This window comes from Zeus faber, assembly GCF_960531495.2.
Source record: "Zeus faber genome assembly, chromosome: 2".
Lineage (NCBI taxonomy): Eukaryota > Metazoa > Chordata > Actinopteri > Zeiformes > Zeidae > Zeus > Zeus faber.
The window spans coordinates 11,579,225-11,601,471 of NC_137189.1; the positions used below are offsets into that span (position 1 = coordinate 11,579,225).

General features: G+C 44.2%; 1 protein-coding gene across 3 annotated transcripts; it reads right to left on the reverse strand.

Annotated features, from left to right (window-relative positions):
- Nucleotides 1-13,185: 13,185 nt before the first annotated feature.
- On the reverse strand, nt 13,186-19,407 carry LOC307245849 (alpha-N-acetylgalactosaminidase-like). Of its 3 annotated transcripts, none has more exons than XM_080021553.1 (9): nt 19,337-19,407; nt 18,401-18,560; nt 18,021-18,161; nt 17,494-17,705; nt 17,301-17,395; nt 16,973-17,134; nt 16,120-16,317; nt 15,856-15,996; nt 13,186-13,901 (listed from the first exon to the last, which is right to left on the reverse strand). In XM_080021553.1, the coding sequence occupies exons 2-9, from the start codon at nt 18,556-18,558 to the stop codon at nt 13,701-13,703; spliced, it is 1,308 nt and encodes a 435-aa protein (XP_079877679.1). In that variant the 5' UTR covers nt 18,559-18,560; nt 19,337-19,407; the 3' UTR covers nt 13,186-13,700. The 3 variants fall into 3 exon arrangements, with proteins under 3 accessions (XP_079877679.1, XP_079877678.1, XP_079877677.1); XM_080021552.1 differs by having other exon boundaries at nt 19,262-19,406; XM_080021551.1 differs by having other exon boundaries at nt 19,182-19,406.
- Between the last annotated feature and the right edge of the window lie 2,840 nt (nt 19,408-22,247).

A 22,247-nucleotide genomic window follows, 5' to 3' on the forward strand; every position in this document is an offset into this window, starting at 1 on the left:
TGTTATATTTCCACTTATCGGAAAATATTCCCACACGCTTGTGGCAGCTCAGTTTGCCACGCGCCACCCGTTTTCGAGGCCCTGCAACACAGAGACACTGGCAAAGGTTTTGCCTACAAATCAGTTTGGAGAAAGTGGGCTAAATGGAACAAACTGGGAGCAGGTGGAAACATGTCACGATAGAGGCTCTCCCCCTGTGTGTGTGGGGATGGGTGATTTACCTGTTGCTCGTTGATTGCTCTGACAGGCAACAGGCGTACAGCCACCTCTGATCACGTTCCAAATTACCTAGACCTAAGACAGGTGTGCCTGCTTAAACCCCACCACCCCCACACCACAGTGCTTTGTTTTTTTTTAGTCCTTTAGCAAATCCCTGCTGTGCAAATACACTGGAAAGTTCATCCAGTGAAGAAATCTAACTTTTTGAAAAGAAGAGGCATTCATCCTGTATATTATATTTCTCTCTCAGAATGTGCCCTCGTCATCTCTGCAGTTTGGGGAGGGATACTTTTCTTTTTGTGACAAGCACCGTCGCCGAAGCTAATTATGTCAAAGAAATGTTTGACCCAAATTGTGTTACTGGCAAATGTAGACACACACACACACACACACACACACACACACACACACACACACACACACACACACACACACACACACACACACACCACACACTCACACATACACACTCACTCGCTTACTCATTCACTCACTCACTCATTCACTCATTCACTCTCACACACACACACACACACACACGCACGCACACACACACACACACACACACACACACACACACACACACACACACACACACACACACACACAGAGGTTGCCCAGTAATTAGAGGTAGTGAAAATGGGACTTAGCATTGTAAACTGGCAGGGCAAGGTTGCTAGGGGCGTTTGTTGACTGTAGGATTATGACAGGAAACTCAGATGGTATGATGAGTGGTACTGTCCAAAATATCCACTCAGCGCTGGAGCATAGAATACGGTTTTAAAGCAGCTTAAGTTGCCATGTTGCCATTGTTATCATCGCCGTGAGCCTTATTGTTTATTGATAAAATACTTATTTCTTGATTTCATTCTCACTTCTCTACAGGGCTGTGCTTGTGCTTCCTAATTGGATAGGCATTGAATGTACTGTCACAGCTTCAAAGAAGCTAATGTTTGAATTGCAAAATGCATAAATCTAGATAAAATAACAGAAATCATTGCTATGAGGGTTTTTATAGATCAAGAAAAAGTTAATTCAGAGAATAACATAAGGAAAACTACATTGAAAAAAAAAATAGGAAATGACCACCTCCAACACTAAGACACTGTATGAGCGCCGTGCAGTCCATGAAAGGACTTGAAGTGATGATAATGACAAAGTCAAATATTTGACACGGGCTGAATGCAGAACTATTCCTGTGACTTACAGCTTGTCATATGTTCTATAGGTGTTGAGCACCGGGGCTTTGTCCCCATTCAGACACATATTGTTATTCTGCATGCATGACTTTATACGTCTGGGCGTGTATCCGACTGTGTGAATTTGCGTGTGCGTGTGTGTGCGCGCGTGCTTGAGCTACACAACCAGCAGACCGAAACAGAAGGGAAACCTAGAATCAGATAAACCCCCCCCAAAAAAACTCACATTTCTCCCCCCTCGTCCATAACAAGCTCCCACCAAAATATCTTTCCATTCCGTATCATTTCAAAAGTCCCATTTGTCAAAGTCAGACGTTTCCATTAAACTTTCCTTAAGCTCAATTCCCATATCCCAAATTCCCAAACACTTTGAAATGGGCCGATTTTTCCCGCCTCTGGGTTCAAACAATGCTCGCCTTTCAAGAATTCAAACCGTTTAATGGGGAGCCAACAGTTTATGTGTGGTGACTAAATATCAAGGTGAGAGATTAGCTCTTATCAAAGATTTCCTTTGAGGGGGGAAAACAAATGTTAACGTTTCTCCATGGCTACTGCTGGGCGTCGGGTTGTAAGCTAGCCAGAGGAAGCGGAGGCAACAACCACGTGCTGCCCGAGGGTCAGGAGGTCAACCCAGGTATACTGACTGCCTGAATTGTGTCGCCGTCGCCCCCCCCCCCCCCCCCCCTCCCTCGCTCTCTCTGGCTCTCTCTCTAACCGTGACCTGATGTACCCTTTGGTCAGCAAGGCCAAATTACAGGAGAGCTATAACTTTCCAAGAAATACACACACACACACACACACACACACACAGCGCTGTGATGACCACATCGCAACTATCTAACTCAAGCTATAATCTATGCAGGGCCCCAAATGCCAAATAAGGTTAGTTTACAGTTTAATTAAGTCGGTTTACAGTTAAGTAATGTTTGTTTACAGTTAAGGTCAGTTAAGCACTGAATGTGGGGTTTTTCTTTTGTAGTAAATTTAGGGGAAATGACATTCAAACAAACAGCTCTGGGAAACAATGTCCCACTGGCGCACTAGAGAGTAGGTCAACTGGCTCCAGTGGGCAGCAAGTTATGGTGGTTTGGGTCACTCAGCCACATCCACCTCCACTATTGGGAAATTCACTGTTTACGCCCCCATCTATAAGTATTGCAATATTATATCGCCCCCTACTGTTTATTGGACAAATACCACAACTTTAGGGACATAGCGATGAATTTGCTGGCTCATTGATTCAAAATGGCAATACTTGAGCATAGACATCTCATAGACACACCATGCAGATTCAGGTAAATACCCTCAAGTATATGTTGTGTAGAAGTTATGTAAAACAAAGAAGTGCCCTTTCTTCTCATCGTTCACCAGATCCAGGGTTGCAAACCAAGTAGCTGAATAATCTAACTTGAGTCAAGTGGATCCCATTGTACCAATCGGCCTATGGTCTCGCCAATTGTTCCGCAACACATTTGAACCTGCAGGCGTGCAACAGTGTATGAACAGGAATTAAAATAAAGAAGGTCTGATCATGTGCTTGTTGACATAGAATTTTCATGAGTCATGAACAATGTTGTATACTTGACACTGTTCACACATGATTACCATTCGACCCAGTAATTCCTTCTAATTCTCCAACACAGAGAAGAAGAACTTTTCATCACCAGTTTGAAAGGCAGTTATTTTTTCACCCTCTCTAACAGACACAAAGCCTCTACTGTGCCTGTACCAAGCTGCTATGCTCAGCTCCCAGGCTGCAAAAAATACACTCCGCATTGGAAAGTCCCACAGTGTAGGTGGTATAGGATTTATTGTGGAGTTGGTATCCGCTGCACAGGTGGCCTCCTTGGTGCAGGTGGTATGGGTCCCAGTGCGGAGCTGGTATAAGCAGCACAGGTTGGCTCCCTGCTGGAGGTGGTACGGGTCCCAGTGCAGAGCTGGTAGAGGTGGGCTGCCTGGTGCAGGTGGACCTCAATATGGCCGCAGGGCCCCAATGACCAGCAGGACGAGATGGACTGTAGTCGTTTTCTGCCATTGCAACAAGTGCATTTGTACTCTGGACTGTTTTCTCTATCAACTGTGTGACTAAATGATTATGGAGAGAGATTATCAATGTCTGGGAAAAAAAAAATTTCCAGTACACTTCCAGCTTGACAGCTAATATTTGCTTTTATGGGTTATTTTGAACATAAATCTCTATATATACAATTTTCCCAACAAATTGATATAAATAAGATATCAAAATAGATACATATCTTCTCTTGCTCACGTTTGAAAAATGCTGCGATCCAGTTCATTCCATAAACTTACATAACAAGCTCCAAAAGACTATTGGCAGAGAACCCCCCTCATTGTTATGTACACTCACACAAACACACACACACACACACTCACACATCCAAGCAGCCCCATTAGACTGTTAAACTGTGCCCTATTCCCAGGGTTAATCTTTAGACACATTATGTCCACTGGGCCGTAGCACAGGCAGCATGCACTGTGCTGAAGGTCAGGTCAACATGCACAGTCTGATCTGGTCCAGCCACCAGGATAAGGGGGAGAGGGGTGCAGTTATTGGGGTTGAGGGTGGTATTGTGGGGAAGACCCAACAACGTGGTCTTTCACCTGAAGTCAGCAGAGTCAGCATTTTTAAAGTAAGTGGACACGGTCACTGGGCTTGAAGTGGGTCAGCAAGGACGAAAATAATGTGGAATAAAAGTGTGACATAAAGGTTAATTGGTGCGAAAGTAAATACAGGAATACATTGTGTACTAGGTAAATACATGTTTTACGTGTGTGTGTGTGTGTTTGTGTGTGTGTGTGTGTGTACGCACGTTCCTTTAAGGTTTATTTTATGATGCATCAGATCATTTCTACTTTTCCAAGTGCAGGGGGACGGAAGAGATAGGAAGAAGGTAGGAAATGAAAAAGTCAACACTAATGTGAGATAAAGAGCAGATATCCCCTTGGTCTAAAGCCCTTGCATAGCAATTAAATGTTTACGCGTGCTCTCTCTCTCTCTCTCTCTCTCCCTCTATCGCTCCCTCCCCCCCCCCCTCCCCTCACCTGCCGCTCCTTTCTCATGTTTTCCGTCGTTCCATTTCGGTCAAATATTAAACACAGTAGTTCAGTTCATATTATATAATTTGTGTGGCTGTGTCAACCTTATGAATCAATGACTTTCTATGTTGTATTTTTTGACATATTTTAGTGTCAAGGCCAACTTTTTTTTTTTTTTCAACCAAGAGCCTCTTCTTTCCTCATTTGGCAGAAGCATGAACCAAACCCTCAATTTTCCAAGTCAAACCACCAGGTTTTAAGAATGTGTCCAATATTAAGATGTATTAGAAAAGCAGCAGCATCATTGGGAGCATTTCAACATATAGGGGCGGTTTGGTGGACACAGATGAGGCCCAATATTTCACTAAATCACACTCTTAATTGAAATTGCCTTTCTAAGTCATGGTTTAAAATAGTCTCTGACTTGCCCAAGTCTAGGTTTAAAAAAATCTGATTCCCAGAAGGAAGATTAGAGCTAATCTAGGTCTAAGTGAAGGCTTAAATTAAACCTGGCCAGAGGCAGGTTTATCTTTGGATTATTGGGTGTGGCCTCCAGGACAACCTTGATAACAGAGAAGATGGATTATCTGGACTAAGACCAGACAGAAGGAGCTGACTAGTCCTTCATTATCTTAGTCTCGAACTTCCTAGTGTCTAAAAAAATAATCTTAACTAGAGCAACGTCTCAGAAAGTCATTTTTAAATTCTGGAAAAATGTAAGTAGGATTATTTTAGTCCTGATCTAGATGAAACCCTGTCTACAAAACTGCCGCATAATGTTTAATTCTGTAGAATCACAGCAACCCAAACAATGGCTGCTATGGGAATATCAATGGGGGTATGGGGTATCAATGAATATTTTAGTTAAGGGAGAAGACCAAGATACATGAGTGGATTTAACAGATTGATGCAGAAACAGACGAAACCCGGTGAAGAGCCATTGACATAATTCCGAGTCCTGGTTTAAAGTTTACAGTCAGCATTGTTGACTTGCCAAATATCAATTTATATTACTCTGACCTTTAAAAAAAAAAAAAAATTCAACCTGTGCTGTCAGCATGCTGGGCATACAACACGGAGTATTTATGCTATTGCGTCTAGGACAGAGTTAGTCTGCATGTGGAGTTCAAGTTCTTAACCTGCAATGCAACTCTTTATTAATTCTTTAATCATCAAGAACTGCTGCAATAACTCTGTCCTGTGGATGACCTGTAGGATTACAAGAGCACAGTTTTTATTTGGAAAGAACCACCACCAATCCCCCTTTTTGGAGAACTATTTTACCATGTTTGGGTCTATAAACAACTAATCACTACTCCAAGAGGGGGGAATCACCACGGGTGACACAAATAAACATTTAACATACAATTAACATAATATAAATAAATATAGCATGTACAAGGAAAAAACAAACATAGAAACAAACAATGTACACAGAAAAACATAAACATCAGACGACAACATGTATCGAGTTAATTAAATCCAGGAAAACTGGAACAGCATTTGGCCTCTTCCTGTCATAGTTATGTCAGTAAATGAGGGAGGAAAGAAGAGGGATGTAACCAGGAGGGTGTAGAGGAGTTTACAGTACTTAACCCATGCTTCTGGTGTATAAGGATGGTATTATATTGTTGCGTCTCCAAGCAGTGGAAAGGGCCCCGAAGCCACCTCTGAGTCCCACAAGTGTACAGACACCCCACGGCGGCAGGAAAGCCCAAAGCAACCCGCCCGGAAGCCACAGGAGACCCCCCCAGCCCTCGGAGAAGCCGGAACCCCACGGAGCAACCCCCATGCCTGGCACCTGAGGAGCATAAACCAGTCCCAGAGAGCGCGAGGAGACTCTGCACCCCTGAGGTGCACACATACAACCCACCCACATGTGCAGAACCTGGGTTGCGGGCACCAGGCCCTGCATGAACCGCCCACCGTGCAAGCGAGCCAGTGGGGGCCCCACGCCCACCCGCAAACGGGCTAGGCCCGCCCCTCCGCAGCCGACCAGACGCCCCATCCAGCTGCAAGCCCTGAGCGCCCATCCACGTAGCAGAGCATGCTCACGCAGGGCACCTGGATGTCGTCCCCCACCGACGTCAGCAGGCCACCAGATATATGGGCCCTACCACCACCCCCGGTACCCGAGGCATCCACCGCGGAGAAGGCACGCAGTGGGAGCAAAGGCCGACATCCACCCCGACATCGTGGAAATTCCAGTCACTCAGGTGGTGGTCGGTGCGGGGGGTGAGATAGTTCAGGTTAAACAGAAAATACAACAACTGTAACTTAGTCTAAGTTTATTGTATAGAAGATTGCGATCAGCGAGAAGCACTTTACATGTCCCAGAGTAAAAGCAAAAAGCATCTCCCCCGATCCAGCCATCTCGGGGGCTTATATCATGTAGGTCACATGGACGGTTACTGTGAGAGTGTCACAAAGGCAGTTGCTGAGGGTGTAGTCATATACATAGGTCACAAAGGCAGTTGCAATTGTTTCAGCAGTTTTAACAAGTTTAACATCTGGGCTTAACAGCTTTAATTGTGACCTGCCCAACAAGAGGCTCGCAGTACATAATGTTCCTGTTTGTCAGTAAAACGGATATGGGGTTATGAGAAGACATAGGATTAGTTCAGCATTTCCCACTACATTCTGCCCCTTGTCTTTATCTTTCAATCAACATATAGCAATGAAAAATAATGTTCACACTGTTAGTCAACACATATCATTAAAAATAATGTTCACACAGCTGGCACTCCACCTTCCGGCATGGGCCCATTGTCGTCCGATGTAGTTAATGGGCATAGGGGGGGACCCATTCGAGTGGTATGGCAGTGAATTGGCCTTGGTGGACGATTCGATTCTCCAGGGTCCAGCTAATGAGGTTACGTAACACGGGAATTATACAACAAAACATTAACCCGAAAACTGTGAGAATGGCTACAAATATCATAGTGTATCTGGCTTACATCACTCTGTAACTAACGAACAGATTCTCCAACCACTCGGTCCATTCAAACTGCCCATGTCCTGCATTGTCCTTCATCTCGATGGCCAGGGCTTTCATGTTGTTGAGGGCCTTGGTGAGCTCCCCATCCAGGGACTGGTGGTTGGGGATCATGGTGCAGCAGGAGTCTCCGAAAATGTGGCAAACATCGACCTTCTCGGCCAGGAGCATGTCCAGGGCCAAGTGGTTCGGCCAGGTCATCCTTGTGGTGGCGTGCGTCTGTTTCCCCAGTGCGGCTGTGGTTGGGTACGTGGTCATACACAAAGGCAAGGGTGTCACAAAGGCAATTGCTGAGGGTGTAGTCATATACATAGGTCACAAAGGCAGTTGCAATTGTTTCATCAGTTTCAACAAGTTTAACATCTGGCATTTTTAATTGTGACCTCCCCGACAAGAGGCTAGCAGTACATAATGTTCCTGTTTGTCAGTAAAATAGATATGGGGTTACGAGCAGACATAGGATTTTTACACTCCCCACACCCCAACCCACACCCACAACAGCAAGAGGGCCCCCAGGGGCCCCGGCACCCGGCGGCGCTCTCCGCAGCCCCGCCAGTTTACGGCATGCCAGAAACCACCAGGCGCAAGCCGCCAGGATTTGAACCCAGCCGGCACACCAACCCACCAGCGCCCCGCCACCCCATAAAACCCCAGTGCTCAATGTGCGAGGTTGGCAATTGCAATTCAATTGCAGGGCGTGGCGATACAAATCCTCCAAGCAAGTTGAACCCAAATCACTTGCACCCCTCCTGCCCCGCAGACCCTGGTCTGGTGGAGTGTTGTTCAGAGTAAGATTTGTGTGCGAGTGTATGTGTTCTAAGCTAATATGAGTGGTCATACATTTTCAGGACGGACGAGAAGCATCGGGGCAGGAGAGTGACGGGCAAGATCGCAGCCACCTGCAACGTCCCCAGCCACATAGCTCGAACCCTGCCCGTCTAGCAAACCCTAGGCCTACTGTGTGGTGTATGTGCTGAGCATGAGTTTTGACTTACTCAAACCTTTTACGAAAACAAACCTTGTGAAACTAATTTTTGGCCGAATGACGCTACCGGCCATTATTGCGCTTTTCCAAAAATACAGTAGATGCATTATAAAAATGGGGCTCATATAATCATGTGATATAACAGATTGTTTTGTTATGAGGTAGGGATAGGTAAATATAATTTTAGGGGAATTCACTACTTTTATGGTATTGGCTGAATTGGAATGACACTATTGAGTATATGAAACTTCTGTGGCATTGTATTTGATAGAGGGTTTTTTTATATTTATATATATATATATATATATGTATAAGAAAGAGAGCCTTTTTAGAATTTTTGAGGCAATATGGAACCTTATTGTAGTGGAACAATATCAAGCTCAAGTTATCGGTATCTGCACCGGTATACATTTTTCAACACACACACACACACACACACACTTACTTTTCAACCCCTCCTGCTTCTTTCAGTTTTTTTCCAGTCCTTTTCTCCATGGAATTGATTCAGGACCAAATCTCACTGCTGTGTTGGCTGCACTCTGCCTCAACCAGCACAGCTTTTGTATGTTTGTCCAAGGAGGACTCAGGATCCATCCCAACTCTTGTCTCCAGTGTTGTACAGTCAGAAAGATCAGATGAACCACACACACACACACCACACATCCAGGCACCAAGAACTACACATTCATTACAGCATTGTAACAGGAGACTCAAAAGTGGATTTGTCTGTGTGTAAGTCATGTTCAAAGAGAGAGAGAGAGAGAGAGAGAGAGAGAGAGAAAGAAACTGGAAGGAAAGCAGAAAACTTGAGAGAAATGAGAGGGAACATAGTTCAGTTATTCTGTGTTCCTTAATCAGTGTGTCAGGCAGAGACAGGGAGGATACAGAGAAGAGAGCGGACAAGAGGCAGCATGAAAGAGAGAGAGATAGAGAGAGAGAGAGAGAGAGAGAGAGAGCAAGAGCGAGAGAGAGAGTGAGAGAGAGAAAGAAAGAGAGCGAGAGAGCAAGAGAGAGAGAAAGAGAGAGAGAGAGAGAGAGAGAGAGAGAGAGAGAGAGAGAGAGAATGTAACATTCTGTGTAAGGGGAGACTGTGTGTGTGTGTGTGTGTGTGTGTGTGTGTGTGTGTGTGTGTGTGTGTGTGTGTGTGTGTGTGTGTGTGTGTGTGTGTGTGTGTGTGTGTGTGTGTGTGTGTGTGTGTGTGTGTGTGCAGCTTTGGCTGCCCTCTCTGACTGAACGTCACAGGCCTTCCAGTAGGAAGGCAGCTGACAGCCTGGCTCGTTGCCATGCGAACCCAGAGCCTCGGCAACGTGCAGCTTGCCTCGTAGACAGCCCTGGCAACGAAGCGTCGTGGAAACAGTCACCGGGCCGGGCCAGACCAGACCAGACCGGGTTGGGCGGGCGGGCGGTTTCACTGAGTCACTAGCAGCCACTGGTGGTTGAAAATCAGATAGTCATTCAGAAATACTGTAATCACTGGCAGTGGAATTTGACCACAGAGTTTGAAATTCCACTGCGCGGTCAAATGTGAATGTTATTAGAGAGCAATTGAAACTGCTGTGAAGAGAGACAGGAGGGACTGAAGAGAAGAACAGCTCTAAAACATCTGTATGTACAGTATATCACATAGATAAAGCACTTATGTTAACCTATGGACCTTCGCTATTATAGGCAATATAATATACAGTACATATCTGTCCAATAATAAACATACACACACACACTTTACTCCTAAATTACTCCGTGGCCATACTGTGTCATGCAGATTTCAGACGTATTCACACGTTCTCATCCCAGTTGAAATTACATGATATGAGTCTCTACACAACCGGCAGGACGTCGTCTGCGTGGAAGGCTATATCGCAGAGTAAAACAAGACCGTACTGGACAGAGGAATACAGCACACAGACTCAGCTTTTAATTGATCATCTAGCTCCTTTGGACCCGGTTCACAGCCTTGGGTTCGGAGACGAAGCCTCGTTGTGTGTTTCTTAGTCCACGCTCTAGGGACCCAATGTTACTGTGCCTTTGCCACTAGGGTCTGCAGGCTTGGGAATAACCTACCTGAGGTTAGAACATCCCATCCCCTACTGAAAACCCACTTTTATACGGGATAGAATTCAACAATTATCTGCCTTACAGTCTATTTTAGGTCCTTTTATTCTACAATTTAGACCAATCGAATAATGATAGGTAACAGAGGGCTGAGAATAATGATGTCACCAATGGGAGCGGAGAAGGTTGCAATCGACTCTTCTGAGGTTTCAGCGCTCCCACTGACATCATGAGCCTACACACATTAAAACAGCAGGAAAAGTGGAAATCTTTTGCCAGGTATTTTCCGAAAGCTCTTTGGAGGTTTTTCCAAGCTCGAGCGTGGCCTTTTTTTAATAGACCACCCGACATATCTTGGCCAATATCCGAACACCCCCCCCCCACACACACACACACACACCAGTACAGCAGCATGTGGTCGACCTCCCCTCATTTCAGTGAGAGGCGCAAGGCAGACAGTGTGACCAGAATTGTGACGACTGTGTGTGTGAATGTGTGTTGGGTGGCATGGGTTGGGGTGGGGGTGACAAATTGGGTTGCGGTAGTGGCGGTATGGGGGCCCCCACAAGGACAAGGATGGCAAGCGCTCCTCTGCAGCTGTGGGCCTACGTGAGCATCGGCAGGAACGCACTCGCTCGTATCCTCACCACCCACCCTCCGGCCCGCCCTCCCTCCCTTACACTCTCCCTCCTCCTCTGTGCACTCCTTCTTAATAGACTTTGGAAATCCCTCTTTTGCCCTGTTCCTCAATCCATCCTGGCACTCACTCAATATCTCTCCCTCTCTCTCTTCTCTCTCTCTCTCCCCCTCACGTTCCCAAACGCCTGGGACCTTGACAATGAGGGATGTGTCGAATTCAGCCAACTGGCAGACATCTGAGATGAGTGAAAGGAAATGGAGAGAAGGCAAAGATCTTCTTTATCACACACACATATGCTGTATCTGGCCTGAGATTACCTAAAATGGATAGTGTATGTGTGTGTGTGTGTGTGTGTGTGTGTGTGTGTGTGTGTGTGTCTTTGTGAGGTTGTGTGCAGCCCACAGAGACAGCAGTAAGTATTGTGTCTGAGTCTCACAACAGTCATCACAAACTCACACATAGCAACAGCAAGTGCTTTGATTCATGGAGCCGTGAGAGGTACCGGTGTGTCTGCGTGTGTGTGTGTGTGTGTGTGGACTGAGCTTTAAATGCACATTGACTGTGATTTCTCATGTGACACACACACACACACACACACACACACTCACTCTTCTGGCCTCGCTCATGTGACCAGCCTGGCTATCTGCAGAACCTTCAAACTGTGCGCAAACACTGCTCTACTTTGCAGCCAAGGTCAGAGAGAGACAAGATGGTCCACTGAAACGCAGCAGAAAAATAAGAAGGGCAGGGAAGGAGGGAAGAAAGAGGTGAAGGGGGGAATAGGGGGTATAGAGAGGGAGGACAATGGAAAGACAGGTGATGGGTGAAGCAATGAATGGACGCATTGCTGTTTGGGTGTGTGAAGAGAGAGAGAGAGAGAGAGAGAGAGAGAGAGAGAGAGATGAAAAGAAGCTGCAAAATAGAACATAGTTGTTCAGCAGGTGCACCGGAGTTTAGAATTTGGAATAAAACCAAAGGGCCTGGAGGGATCTGTGCTGCCGTCGAACATCCTGTGGTTTATAGTGCTTTACTGGCCTCTAGTGGCAGAATATGGACATGTGCGTGCAGTCATTATTTCCACTGTCGGTTCAAACACCTTTTCACTCACTGTATGGCCGTGTATGGATGCTTATGCAAGAAATATCAATATATGAGTGCAGTAAATCACATTTGGCATATGGACTATGGCACCACAAGAAAGTACAATTACATTTCTCGCAGATTAAGACATGAGTTCAGTGAAGTGCAAATACAAAAACCTGTTTACACAGCGTAATCATTTCAGTATGGACTGTTTCCTGTGTGTGTGTGTGTGTGTTTTCTGTCTGGATGTTTTATATACGTTTGCACAGGCTTAATATTTCTATATATCGAAAGGCAGCTTCAACAGGATCGTTCAGTGTTGTTTGGATTTTGATGCAAGGTTTGTGGGTCAAGGTCTCCACGGTGAGACATGAACTAGATGAAGCTTATAAGGTTTATGATCATTGTTAAGGTTATCATTATTATATGGTTTATTTGTATTAATCAGGGCCCATGTTGTAGCTCCCTGGAGAAAGGTGTTCAATCAGAAGTATTAAATGCTCATTTGTTATGACATATTTTAGAAAAAGGTGCTAGTGAAAGAATAGATCAAATATACTGAAGCAATTATCCAATGTGCCCCAGGTAATTTGGTTGTATTCTATTTTCAAAATATAAAAATACTGCATTTCATTAATTTTTTGGGAGTATTTTGTAGTTATTATTGATAAATTCGGGAAATGTATCATAATATATTTAGATACAAAACAGTTTTTGATACATAATACTTTTACCAGATTTTTACTCGGTCTCTCATAGAAATACTGCTACTACTACATCCTGGAAATTTAAAAAAGCTTCATCTTTAATTCTGTGAAGATGAACGATATAATCAGTATTCACAAGCCATCATCAACTCTTCATTCCTTTGAAATTGTATTTCCTAATTAGCAAAAAGAGGGGGGAAAAAACAGACCTGGACAAAAGGTCAAAAGAAAATAAAATAAAAAGAATCAAACATGGAAACATCATTTAAAAACTGCAAGAACGGCCACAGCTGTTTCGTTTTGGTCACATCTCAGCTGTTGAGTCCCTCCTTCTAGGACAAACCTGGCGTTCCATGGATGGTACATTCCAGTGACCACAGTCCTTCTGTACAGTCGAGAGGAAAACCGGATCCTAAATCCCCTAGTTTTTCCCCCTCTACAGTAGATATAAAGTGCAAAGACAAAGAGGGGTCCTGCAGATTAGGGACATACTACATCAAGCCAGAAAAGACTGTCCCTGAGCTCGAGGTGCCTCATCATTACTTTGGATAAAATGTGGCATACATGTAAGATTACGCTGCTGGTCATTCAACATTTAATTCAATTTTCTGAAACTCTTAATCAACAAAAAAAACAACCAATATACAATTCCGGTGTTTTCGTTACTGAGCTAAACACTCATCATTTTCAGTCTTTTCCATGTTTACTTCAGGAGCAGGTGTATTGATGTCACTTTGAAGTGCTGCTTCTCATCATGAGCAAGTTAAAGGAAGCTGGGTGGGACGGCGTTGTCACGGTGATCGTAATCAGATGCCCAAAGTTTACCGCCGGCGGAAAACTGGCGGAGGTGGAGTTTGGTGGGAGCCGTGACGTACCACATGACCACGCCCGTCGGGTTGACGGACACCACAAAGTCGGTGGAGTCCTTCAGTGCCGTGGTCTTCTCGGTGAAGACATCGTAGATCTGATAGGAAGACAGAGAGATAGAAAGTTTGATGCCGAAAGTCTGAATATAAAAGCTGCCACTCACATGAAGATCAATTGGCTTCTCAATTTATTGGTTTAGGGAAAAAAAAAATTGCAGATATTTTTGTAGTGGTTTATTCTGCCTTGTATTTTATGTATTAATCATGGAATGAAGGTGGTGTCATAGGCTCATTCATAAATGGGACTCTGATAATATTTACAGTGGGACAAAAAAGTATTTAGTCAGCCACCAATTGTGCAAGTTCTCCCACTTAAAAAGATGAGAGAGGCCTGTTATTTTCATCATAGGTATACCTCAACTATGACAAATGACATGACAAAATGAGAAAAAAAAAATCTAGAAAATCACATTTTCAGATTTTTAAAGAATTTATTTGCAAATTATGGTGGAAAATAAGTAATTGGTCAATAACAAAAGTTCATCTCAATACTTTGTTATTTACCCTTTGTTTGCAATGACAGAGGTCAAACGTTTTCTGTAAGTCTTCACAAGGTTTTCACACACTGTTGCTGGTATTTTGGTCCATTCCTCCATGCAGATCTGCTCTAGAGCAGTGATGTTTTGGGGCTGTCGCTGGGCAACACGGACTTTCAACTCCCTCCAAAGATTTTCTATGGGGTTGAGATCTAGAGACTGGCTAGGCCACACCTTGAAATGCTTCTTACGAAGCCACTCCTTCGTTGCCTGGGCGGTGTGTTTGGGATCATTGTCATGCTGAAAGACCCAGGCACGTTTCATCTTCAATGCCCTTGCTGATGGAAGGAGGTTTTCACTCAAAATCTCACGATACATGGCCCCATTCATTCTTTCCTTTACACGGATCAGTCATCCTGGTCCCTTTGCAGAAAAACAGCCCCAAAGCATGATGTTTCCACCCCCATGCTTCACAGTAGGTATGGTGTTCTTTGGATGCAAATCAGCTTTCTTTCTCCTCCAAACACGACAAGTTGAGCTTTTACCAAAAAGTTCTATTTTGGTTTCATTGACCATATGACATTCTCCCAATCCTCTTCTCTTCATCCAAATGCTCTCTAGCAAACTTCAGACGGGCCTGGACATGTACTGGCTTAAGCAGGGGGACACGTCTGGCACTGCAGGATTTGAGTCCCTGGCGGCGTAATGTGTTACTGATGGTAGCCTTTGTTACTTTGGTCCCAGCTCTCTGCAGGTCATTCACTAGGTCCCCCCGTGTGGTTCTGGGATGTTTGCTCACCGTTCTTGGGATCATTTTGACCCCATGGGATGAGATCTTGCGTGGAGCCCCAGATGGAGGGAGATTATCAGTGGTCTTGTATGTCTTCCATTTTCTAATAATTGCTCCCACAGTTGATTTCTTCACAACAAGCTGCTTACCTATTGCAGATTCAGTCTTCCCAGCCTGGTGCAGGTCTACAATTTTGTTTCTGGTGTCCTTTGACAGCTCTTTGGTCTTGGCCATAGTGGAGTTTGGAGTGTGACTGTTTGAGGTTGTGGACAGGTGTCTTTTATACTGATAACGAGTTCAAACAGGTGCCATTAATACAGGTAAGGAGTGGAGGACAGAGGAGCCTCTTAAAGAAAACGTCGCAGGTCTGTGAAAGCCAGAAATCTTGCTTGTTTGTAGGTGACCAAATACTTATTTTACCAAGGAATTTACCAATGAATTCATTAAAAATCCTACAATGTGATTTCCTGGATTCTTTCCCCCCATTCTGTCTCTCATAGTGTAAGTGTAGCTATGATGAAAATAACAGGCCTCTCTCATCTTTTTAAGTGGGAGAACTTGCACAATTGGTGGCTGACTAAATACTTTTTTGCCCCACTGTATATGTGGAATCTGGGAACCATGTCTGTGGTAGTGTGGAAATTGAACAGTTTATGGAAAGGTCTCTATGAAGGCCTGTCCGTTCATTTTGAAAATAAAAACAGAATGGTGGAGGGCCTGTCTGACCTTGTAGCTGCCGGCAGTGTAGTTGAGCTTCTTGAGGGAGGTCTGGTAGCGGAACGGCATGTCATTACGTCGACTGAAGAACACCAGGGCGCTGGCGTTGCCCGACAGGGGACGCCAGTACACGTCGATACCGTTCTTCTCCTGGAAGATGTTTTTTTTTTTTTAGCATATCCTTTCTGAACACATCATGGGTGGGCATTTTGCAGCCAAACAACAATAACGAGTAAACAGATGACTCTCAACGAGAAAGTCTGATTGAGTTACCTTGAGGATCCGTCTTCCCTGAATGCCCATGGGATCCTGGTTGATGTTGATGGCCATCTTGTTCTGCAGGATTCTCCGGGCTCCGCTGCTGATGGTGCGCAGGTCGTTGGACATGAAAAGCGGAGCAGCCATGATTGCCCACAGAGCCATCTGAGCACGAGACTGGTCCATGCTCAGGCCAAAGTCACCGACAACCAGCTTGAAAAATTAGATGACAAATGTACCAGTGGTTCACAACTGGTCTGACCTCAGGATTTACAACCACCCAACCACCCAGGATTTACAACCACCCAACCACCCAGGATTTACAACCACCAGCTCGCGGAACGTGCCGGCCGCGGGGCATTTGCCAAAGAGCCATGAGAACGTGGGCGGGATTTTTTCAGGAGCAATCTTGCAATCTGCTCCACAGCGGAGCAGCAGCAGTAAACGGAGTAAGTTAAATACATATACATCCAGATCTTTTATTTTCTTTGTTTGGAGAAAAGATCGCTCTGATCGGAGCTGCAAGTAGTAATTTGCCTTTAACTACGAACATTCCCGTCTGGCAAAAACAGCATACAATTTTCTGCGGTTATTTTTGGTGATTTACTTAAAAGTAGTGTAGTAAGTAACTTATTAAATATTATTATTATATTAAGTCCAGTGTTTCTAAAGCTCTTAACTGTTTAGGTGTGTTGTTTAAATAGTCATATTTTTGTTATTATTTATAATTATTACAATTCAAATTCAATTCAAGGGTTTTTCTTTGCAAATCAAGATTCGATAGCCGTCAGTACTGGAGAGAGAGAGAGGAGAGAAAAAAAAAAAAAAAAAAAAAAAAAAAAAAGGATTTCAGGCTACTGGGACAGACCATATCTGGGTCGTTCCATCTTCCGGGTCCAGCGGCGGGTGCCAGAACATCCTGGTTTTCAAAGAACCACTCAGCGATGCTCAGAACACTGTCCCATGAGTCCTGGATGTCGCCGTAGTTTCGCCAGAGGTTGCAGATCTCTCCCATCTGCGTGTAATTCACCTGAAAATAAAATTAATTACAGAGCCAGAAATAACAGTTTGTTTATGTATAAAGACACCAACTTTTATTGATCTGTATTTGTTATTAAATCAATACATTTGATTCGGTTTCATCAGTCTTTATACTGAGGCAAATATGTATTAAGTTAGGCTTATATTCCTACTACCTTGGGTGGGAGACCACCCTGGTAGGCGGGCCAACTGCAGGAGTAGCCAATCGGACGTCCAGTAGCGTTCAGGGCTTTGGACATGCGAGGGTAGCCTATCAATGAGACAGAGTTAAATCCATGTTTTGCCTTTAATTAAGTCCTCCATTCCAACTTCATCAAATGGCTTTACTTCAAGGCCCGTCCTCCTTACCCTGCTCCTGCTCCGTGGCGTTGGAATAACACCCATCAAACTTGAGCATGTCCACCTCCCAGTCAGCAAAGGTCTGGGCGTCTAGCGCGATGTTGTCCAGCGTGGTTCCAGGGTAACCCCCGCACGTGTGTGTGCCCATGTCACCGTAGATTCCCAGCTTCAGACCCCGGTCGTGCATGTAACGTGCCAGCTTGGCGATGCCTCCTGGGAACCTGAGCATGAAATAAATGAGGCTCTTGTACTTGTAATGAAATTACGAGTACAAGAGTATGAGGATTTGTGGATTTGTATCTACCTTTCTTATCAGCAAACCGATCATCAAATTCTATCTTATGTTTAGTGATATATTGTCATTCTACTTTAGAAAATAACATGTAGGCTGCCAGAAGAGTTCAAACGATGAAGTTGAATATCGGAAAGTTGAAAAGTTTATTCTCCCAATGTCATATTATATCCAGTTTTATTGACTTAAAAAAAAAGGCGTGTGTGTGTTTGCATATATAATATATAAGAGGTGTATACCGTACCTCTTAGGGTCAGACTGCAGTCGTCCCTGTTTGTCTCTGTCCATTGAGGCCCAGCAGTCATCTATGTTGACGTAGATGTAGCCTAGCTCCCTCCACCCGTCCTCCGAGAGCCTGTCGGCCATGTCGGTGAAGAGCTTCTCACTGGGTGAAGAACAGTGAGCAGATTTCAGCTTCTTTCCGTTTGGTTGTGGTATGGATTACAACAAAAAAAAAAAAAAGCATGAAAATTAAATTAAATTGAAAAAGAACATAACCAAACTCTTGTAGCCTTGGAACAAAATCAACCACAGGGATATTTTAAAGGACAAACAATCTAGTACGAGTACTTTTCATGTTATTTGTACATGATGAAAAATACAATGCATATTATTTTTCCTTGCCTGATGCAGTTCTTGGGGTCATTCTCACAGTCGATGTCACAGCGGAATCTCTCCCACGCCAACCATCCCATGGGGGGGGTCCTCATCAGCCCATTGTCCAGGGCCAGTGTGGACGCAGCAAGGGCCAAAGCCAAAAAACACACCACGGCCAGACGCATTGCTGCGAGACGCACCACAGGACCCATGAAGCACCAACGGTATCCACCACAGGTGACCAAAGACAGAGCACACTGAGTCAGGTGACTCTCACCTGACTCAGTGTGCCAGGAACGAAAAAAGGAAAGGTGTGGTTGACACAGAGCAACAACATGAGCACACTAACACCAACCTACCAGGTGACTTACCCCAGTCCAAAACTGTCACCTGACTAAGTCGCACACGAAGAACAGTGAATGTACAGAAGCATCAAAAGCGTTTAACGTGATTTGGATATGAGATTGATGCATAAATACATGGTTGAAAAATATGACTGACGGACGGACGGACGGACGGACAGACAGACAGACACGCTATCCAACTCTATCCATCTCACATCAAAACAATAGGCAATCATAATAATGCAATTCAAATAAGAACAGGCCAGATATTTGCGTAACCCTAAAATTCAACAACAACAAAAAGAATAATTTGCAATGTAGAATAAACCTCAATTATTTAAAATGAAACAATAAACCCGTAACTCCACACCCCGGGAAATATGTAACAATGAAGAGAAATAACAAATATATAAGAAAACAAGGGGGGGAATAAAATAAAATAATATCAAGTATCATCATAAAACCTTCAACTTGTTGACGTCAACGCCAGAGCCACCTTGTAGCGCCGTTCGCAAACCATCATACGGGCATCACACTGACATACCCTCGGCTCCTCCGGACTGGAAAGAGGTTGTTTTGTTTTGTTTTGTTTTGAATTGGGATCCAGCGGAACACCCACCGAGGAACGTGGGCAGGCGGGTTCGGGAGGAAAGCCGCCGTGGACCGAACAACGTCCGCTGCTCAAGCCACCGAGGTCTCAGGCGGTTGAGGAAGTGTGTCACGTGACGCAGCGGGCTGCAGTCAGCTGACTATGAATCCGGAAGTTCGAGGCGGAGCTTAGTGCGATTCGTTTCTTTGTAGTTTTACTGTATTCACCCGTTGTTTTTTTAAATGTCATTTGTTTAAATAAAACATCTATTTTATTAATATTTTTTTTATTCATATGTATATGTACAATTATTACAAATTGAAGTAATTTTGCATTTTTTTTTTACTGTAAGTCATGCCGTGTCTACCATATTTTAATCAAATACTTTTATATGGCTTATAGACAAATTCTTTCTGCGTAAATATAAATAAAGAAAAAAAACCTTCATTTTTATTCATTTATAACGACATATTACTGCCCACAAACTATTTTAACGGCTATGCAACTGATTCACTTTTTTTTTTTTTTAAAGCGATCTTTCTGTAATATTGCTATTCTGTTTGGGTGTTGTGGGGTGTGGGGTGTGTCTCAATTGGGAGATTCAGTTCACGGTCTGTGTTTCAACACATTTTTCAATGGCATTAACACACCAAAAAAAATGCATACAATTTAATCCAAAATTATAACATCGTCCATTTGATACATATTAATGGGAACAAACTGAGACGATATGTGATGTACTACCAACTACAAAACATTTGATTTCCCCTAAATTCCTGTTATTTTAGCCTTGTGCCTGGAGAAATAAGAAAAGGTTGGACAGCGTTAATAATATATATTTTTTAATTCATTTATAACAGCGATTTACCTATTTATTTATGTTTGCTAAACTGTTCGGACAGGACCTTAACTAGTTTCTCTGTATCGGCTGTCTTAGGCTGGTGTTCTGCTCACACCTGTTTCGATAAAATACTAATACTACTATTTTTTTTTACTTCTTATTTGTGTTTATAGCATACATTTTTAAACGGTTTATTTAATACATATACCTTGAATATTGGTGGTTTAGTATAACATGTAATCAGTTTCTTGTCATATGGGGTTTATAATTTGCCACAACAGAACACGATTAAATAACCCAAGATTCAAGCTTACAAGATTATTTTATTTGCCACATGCAGTCATAAAAATATGGTGCAGGGAAATGATAAGTGGGGAAAGTCCAAAGGTTGTGCAATAGAGCAAAGTAGGAAGAAAGGAGAAGCATACAACAGAGTATGTATGTGCAGTGTCCCACTGGGAAATAAATACTCAGTAGGGAATGTAATCAACAGATGTGCAGTGACAGAATGTGCAGGGATAATGTGCAATAAGGTGCAACATGCAAGGATGCAGATTGTGATAGTCCACATAAATATGAACATGAAGGCTGTATTTTAGATAGGTATGCACAGGTGAATGAAATAGTGTCATGTGGGTCCTCGACCACGTCGCAGTTTATAATCCTCATGGCATGTGGAGAAAAGCTTTTCCTGAGACTCTCCATGCGGTCCCTGTGAATACAGAGGTGTGTGCCTGATTTCAGTGGTAGTGATAGGCAACACTAATTGTTTCAGTTCAAACTTGTACTAAACAAGAACTAAACTGAAGAAGGAGTTATTCTTGTATTGCCACGTTCAATCCCTTCATCTTACAGATCCAGTGTCTTGCGCAGAATTCTGAGATCCTACATCATAAAGTAGGTAAGATCTATTCCAGACAGAATGGCAAATGTGATCACAATACCGCCAAGTATTTCCATTGATGTCTTTGGTTCCTCTAAGACTTTCAATCTCTCATGGACAGTCACAGCCAGTGAAACCAGCGTTGCCCCCAGAACCCCCAGTGTGCCCACTTTCCCCAGTGCAGCTGTCCATAGTGCTGCTCCTCCAAGCAGTACTGATCCTAATGTAGTCAGGCCGAGCCATAACGCACCCAGCATAGCACCTTCCACGGATGTCTTCAGGAAGGCAGACAAAATAAGATGATCAAATGGAAGTCTAACAGCAGCCTCCCAAGAGGGTAACATTGTTGCTCCGCCTGCAATAATCAAAACGCTAAATGTGCTCATTTTCCCCATTGAAACAAAGCCACCGCATCCCACAAGGGCCCCCAAGCTACACCAGACAAACGCCACTGTATATGATGTGGAAGAGCTTGCCATGACCAGTGTAACCCCTGCTACCACAGCACCCCCTACCAAACCTCCCACAGTAGCACACACCCCTATCACAGGACATGCTGGGAGAATGAGTCTCATGGCAACGAATGACGTCACAGCAGTGCCCAAAGCAATCCTACCGGTTGCCTCTGGCCCCAAACCAACCACAGCCACCGTTCCCAGAGCGGCTCCTATCAGCCCTGCCGAAAGTACTGCCACCCAGAGCACTGACTCTAGCAGTGCATCCAGTTCTGCTTCTGATTTGGGATCGGGCTGGATCGTAGCTCCAACCCCTGTCAAAAACCCTGCCAGCACATTGTGCATAGGAAATACCCAGCTCAGGAAATTAACGGCGGAGTAGTACGGCAAATATCCGAGTACACTCCACAGGATTTTGGACGTCACAATTCGAAGCAAGATCAGAAATATGTATAATATTGTTAGCATCACCCTGGGACCTATCAACCACAACAAGGCTTTTCCCTTCCACTCTGCGATAAACGCTCTCTCCGTCAAACCAAAGACCATGCTAACAAAGCTCCCGGTAAAGCCAACCGCCAGCATCACCATAACGTCTGAAGCGTCCATGTACTGACACTCTCCCAGGGTTCCTCTGTGACTCTGGGAGGATAGGGTCAGGACGCCAAAGATCAACAAGGTGGCAAGAATCACCAACAGTCCAGACACCCCCCATGATACAGCAGCTTGTATCGCCGCTCCTGTGGCCAGTCCGGCTCCCAT

Bases quoted from the DNA above. Each gene is read 5' to 3' on its own strand.
- LOC307245849 (XM_080021553.1), bottom strand. From the start codon at position 18,558: ATGCGTCTGGCCGTGGTGTGTTTTTTGGCTTTGGCCCTTGCTGCGTCC. The intron at 17,135-17,300 runs GTAGTAGGAATA...TTTTATTTTCAG, and splicing joins AGGGTGGTCTCCCACCCAAG to GTGAATTACACGCAGATGGG. The intron at 16,318-16,972 runs GTCTGTCCCAGT...TAATTTTTCAAG, and splicing joins GATGGAACGACCCAGATATG to CTGGTTGTCGGTGACTTTGG.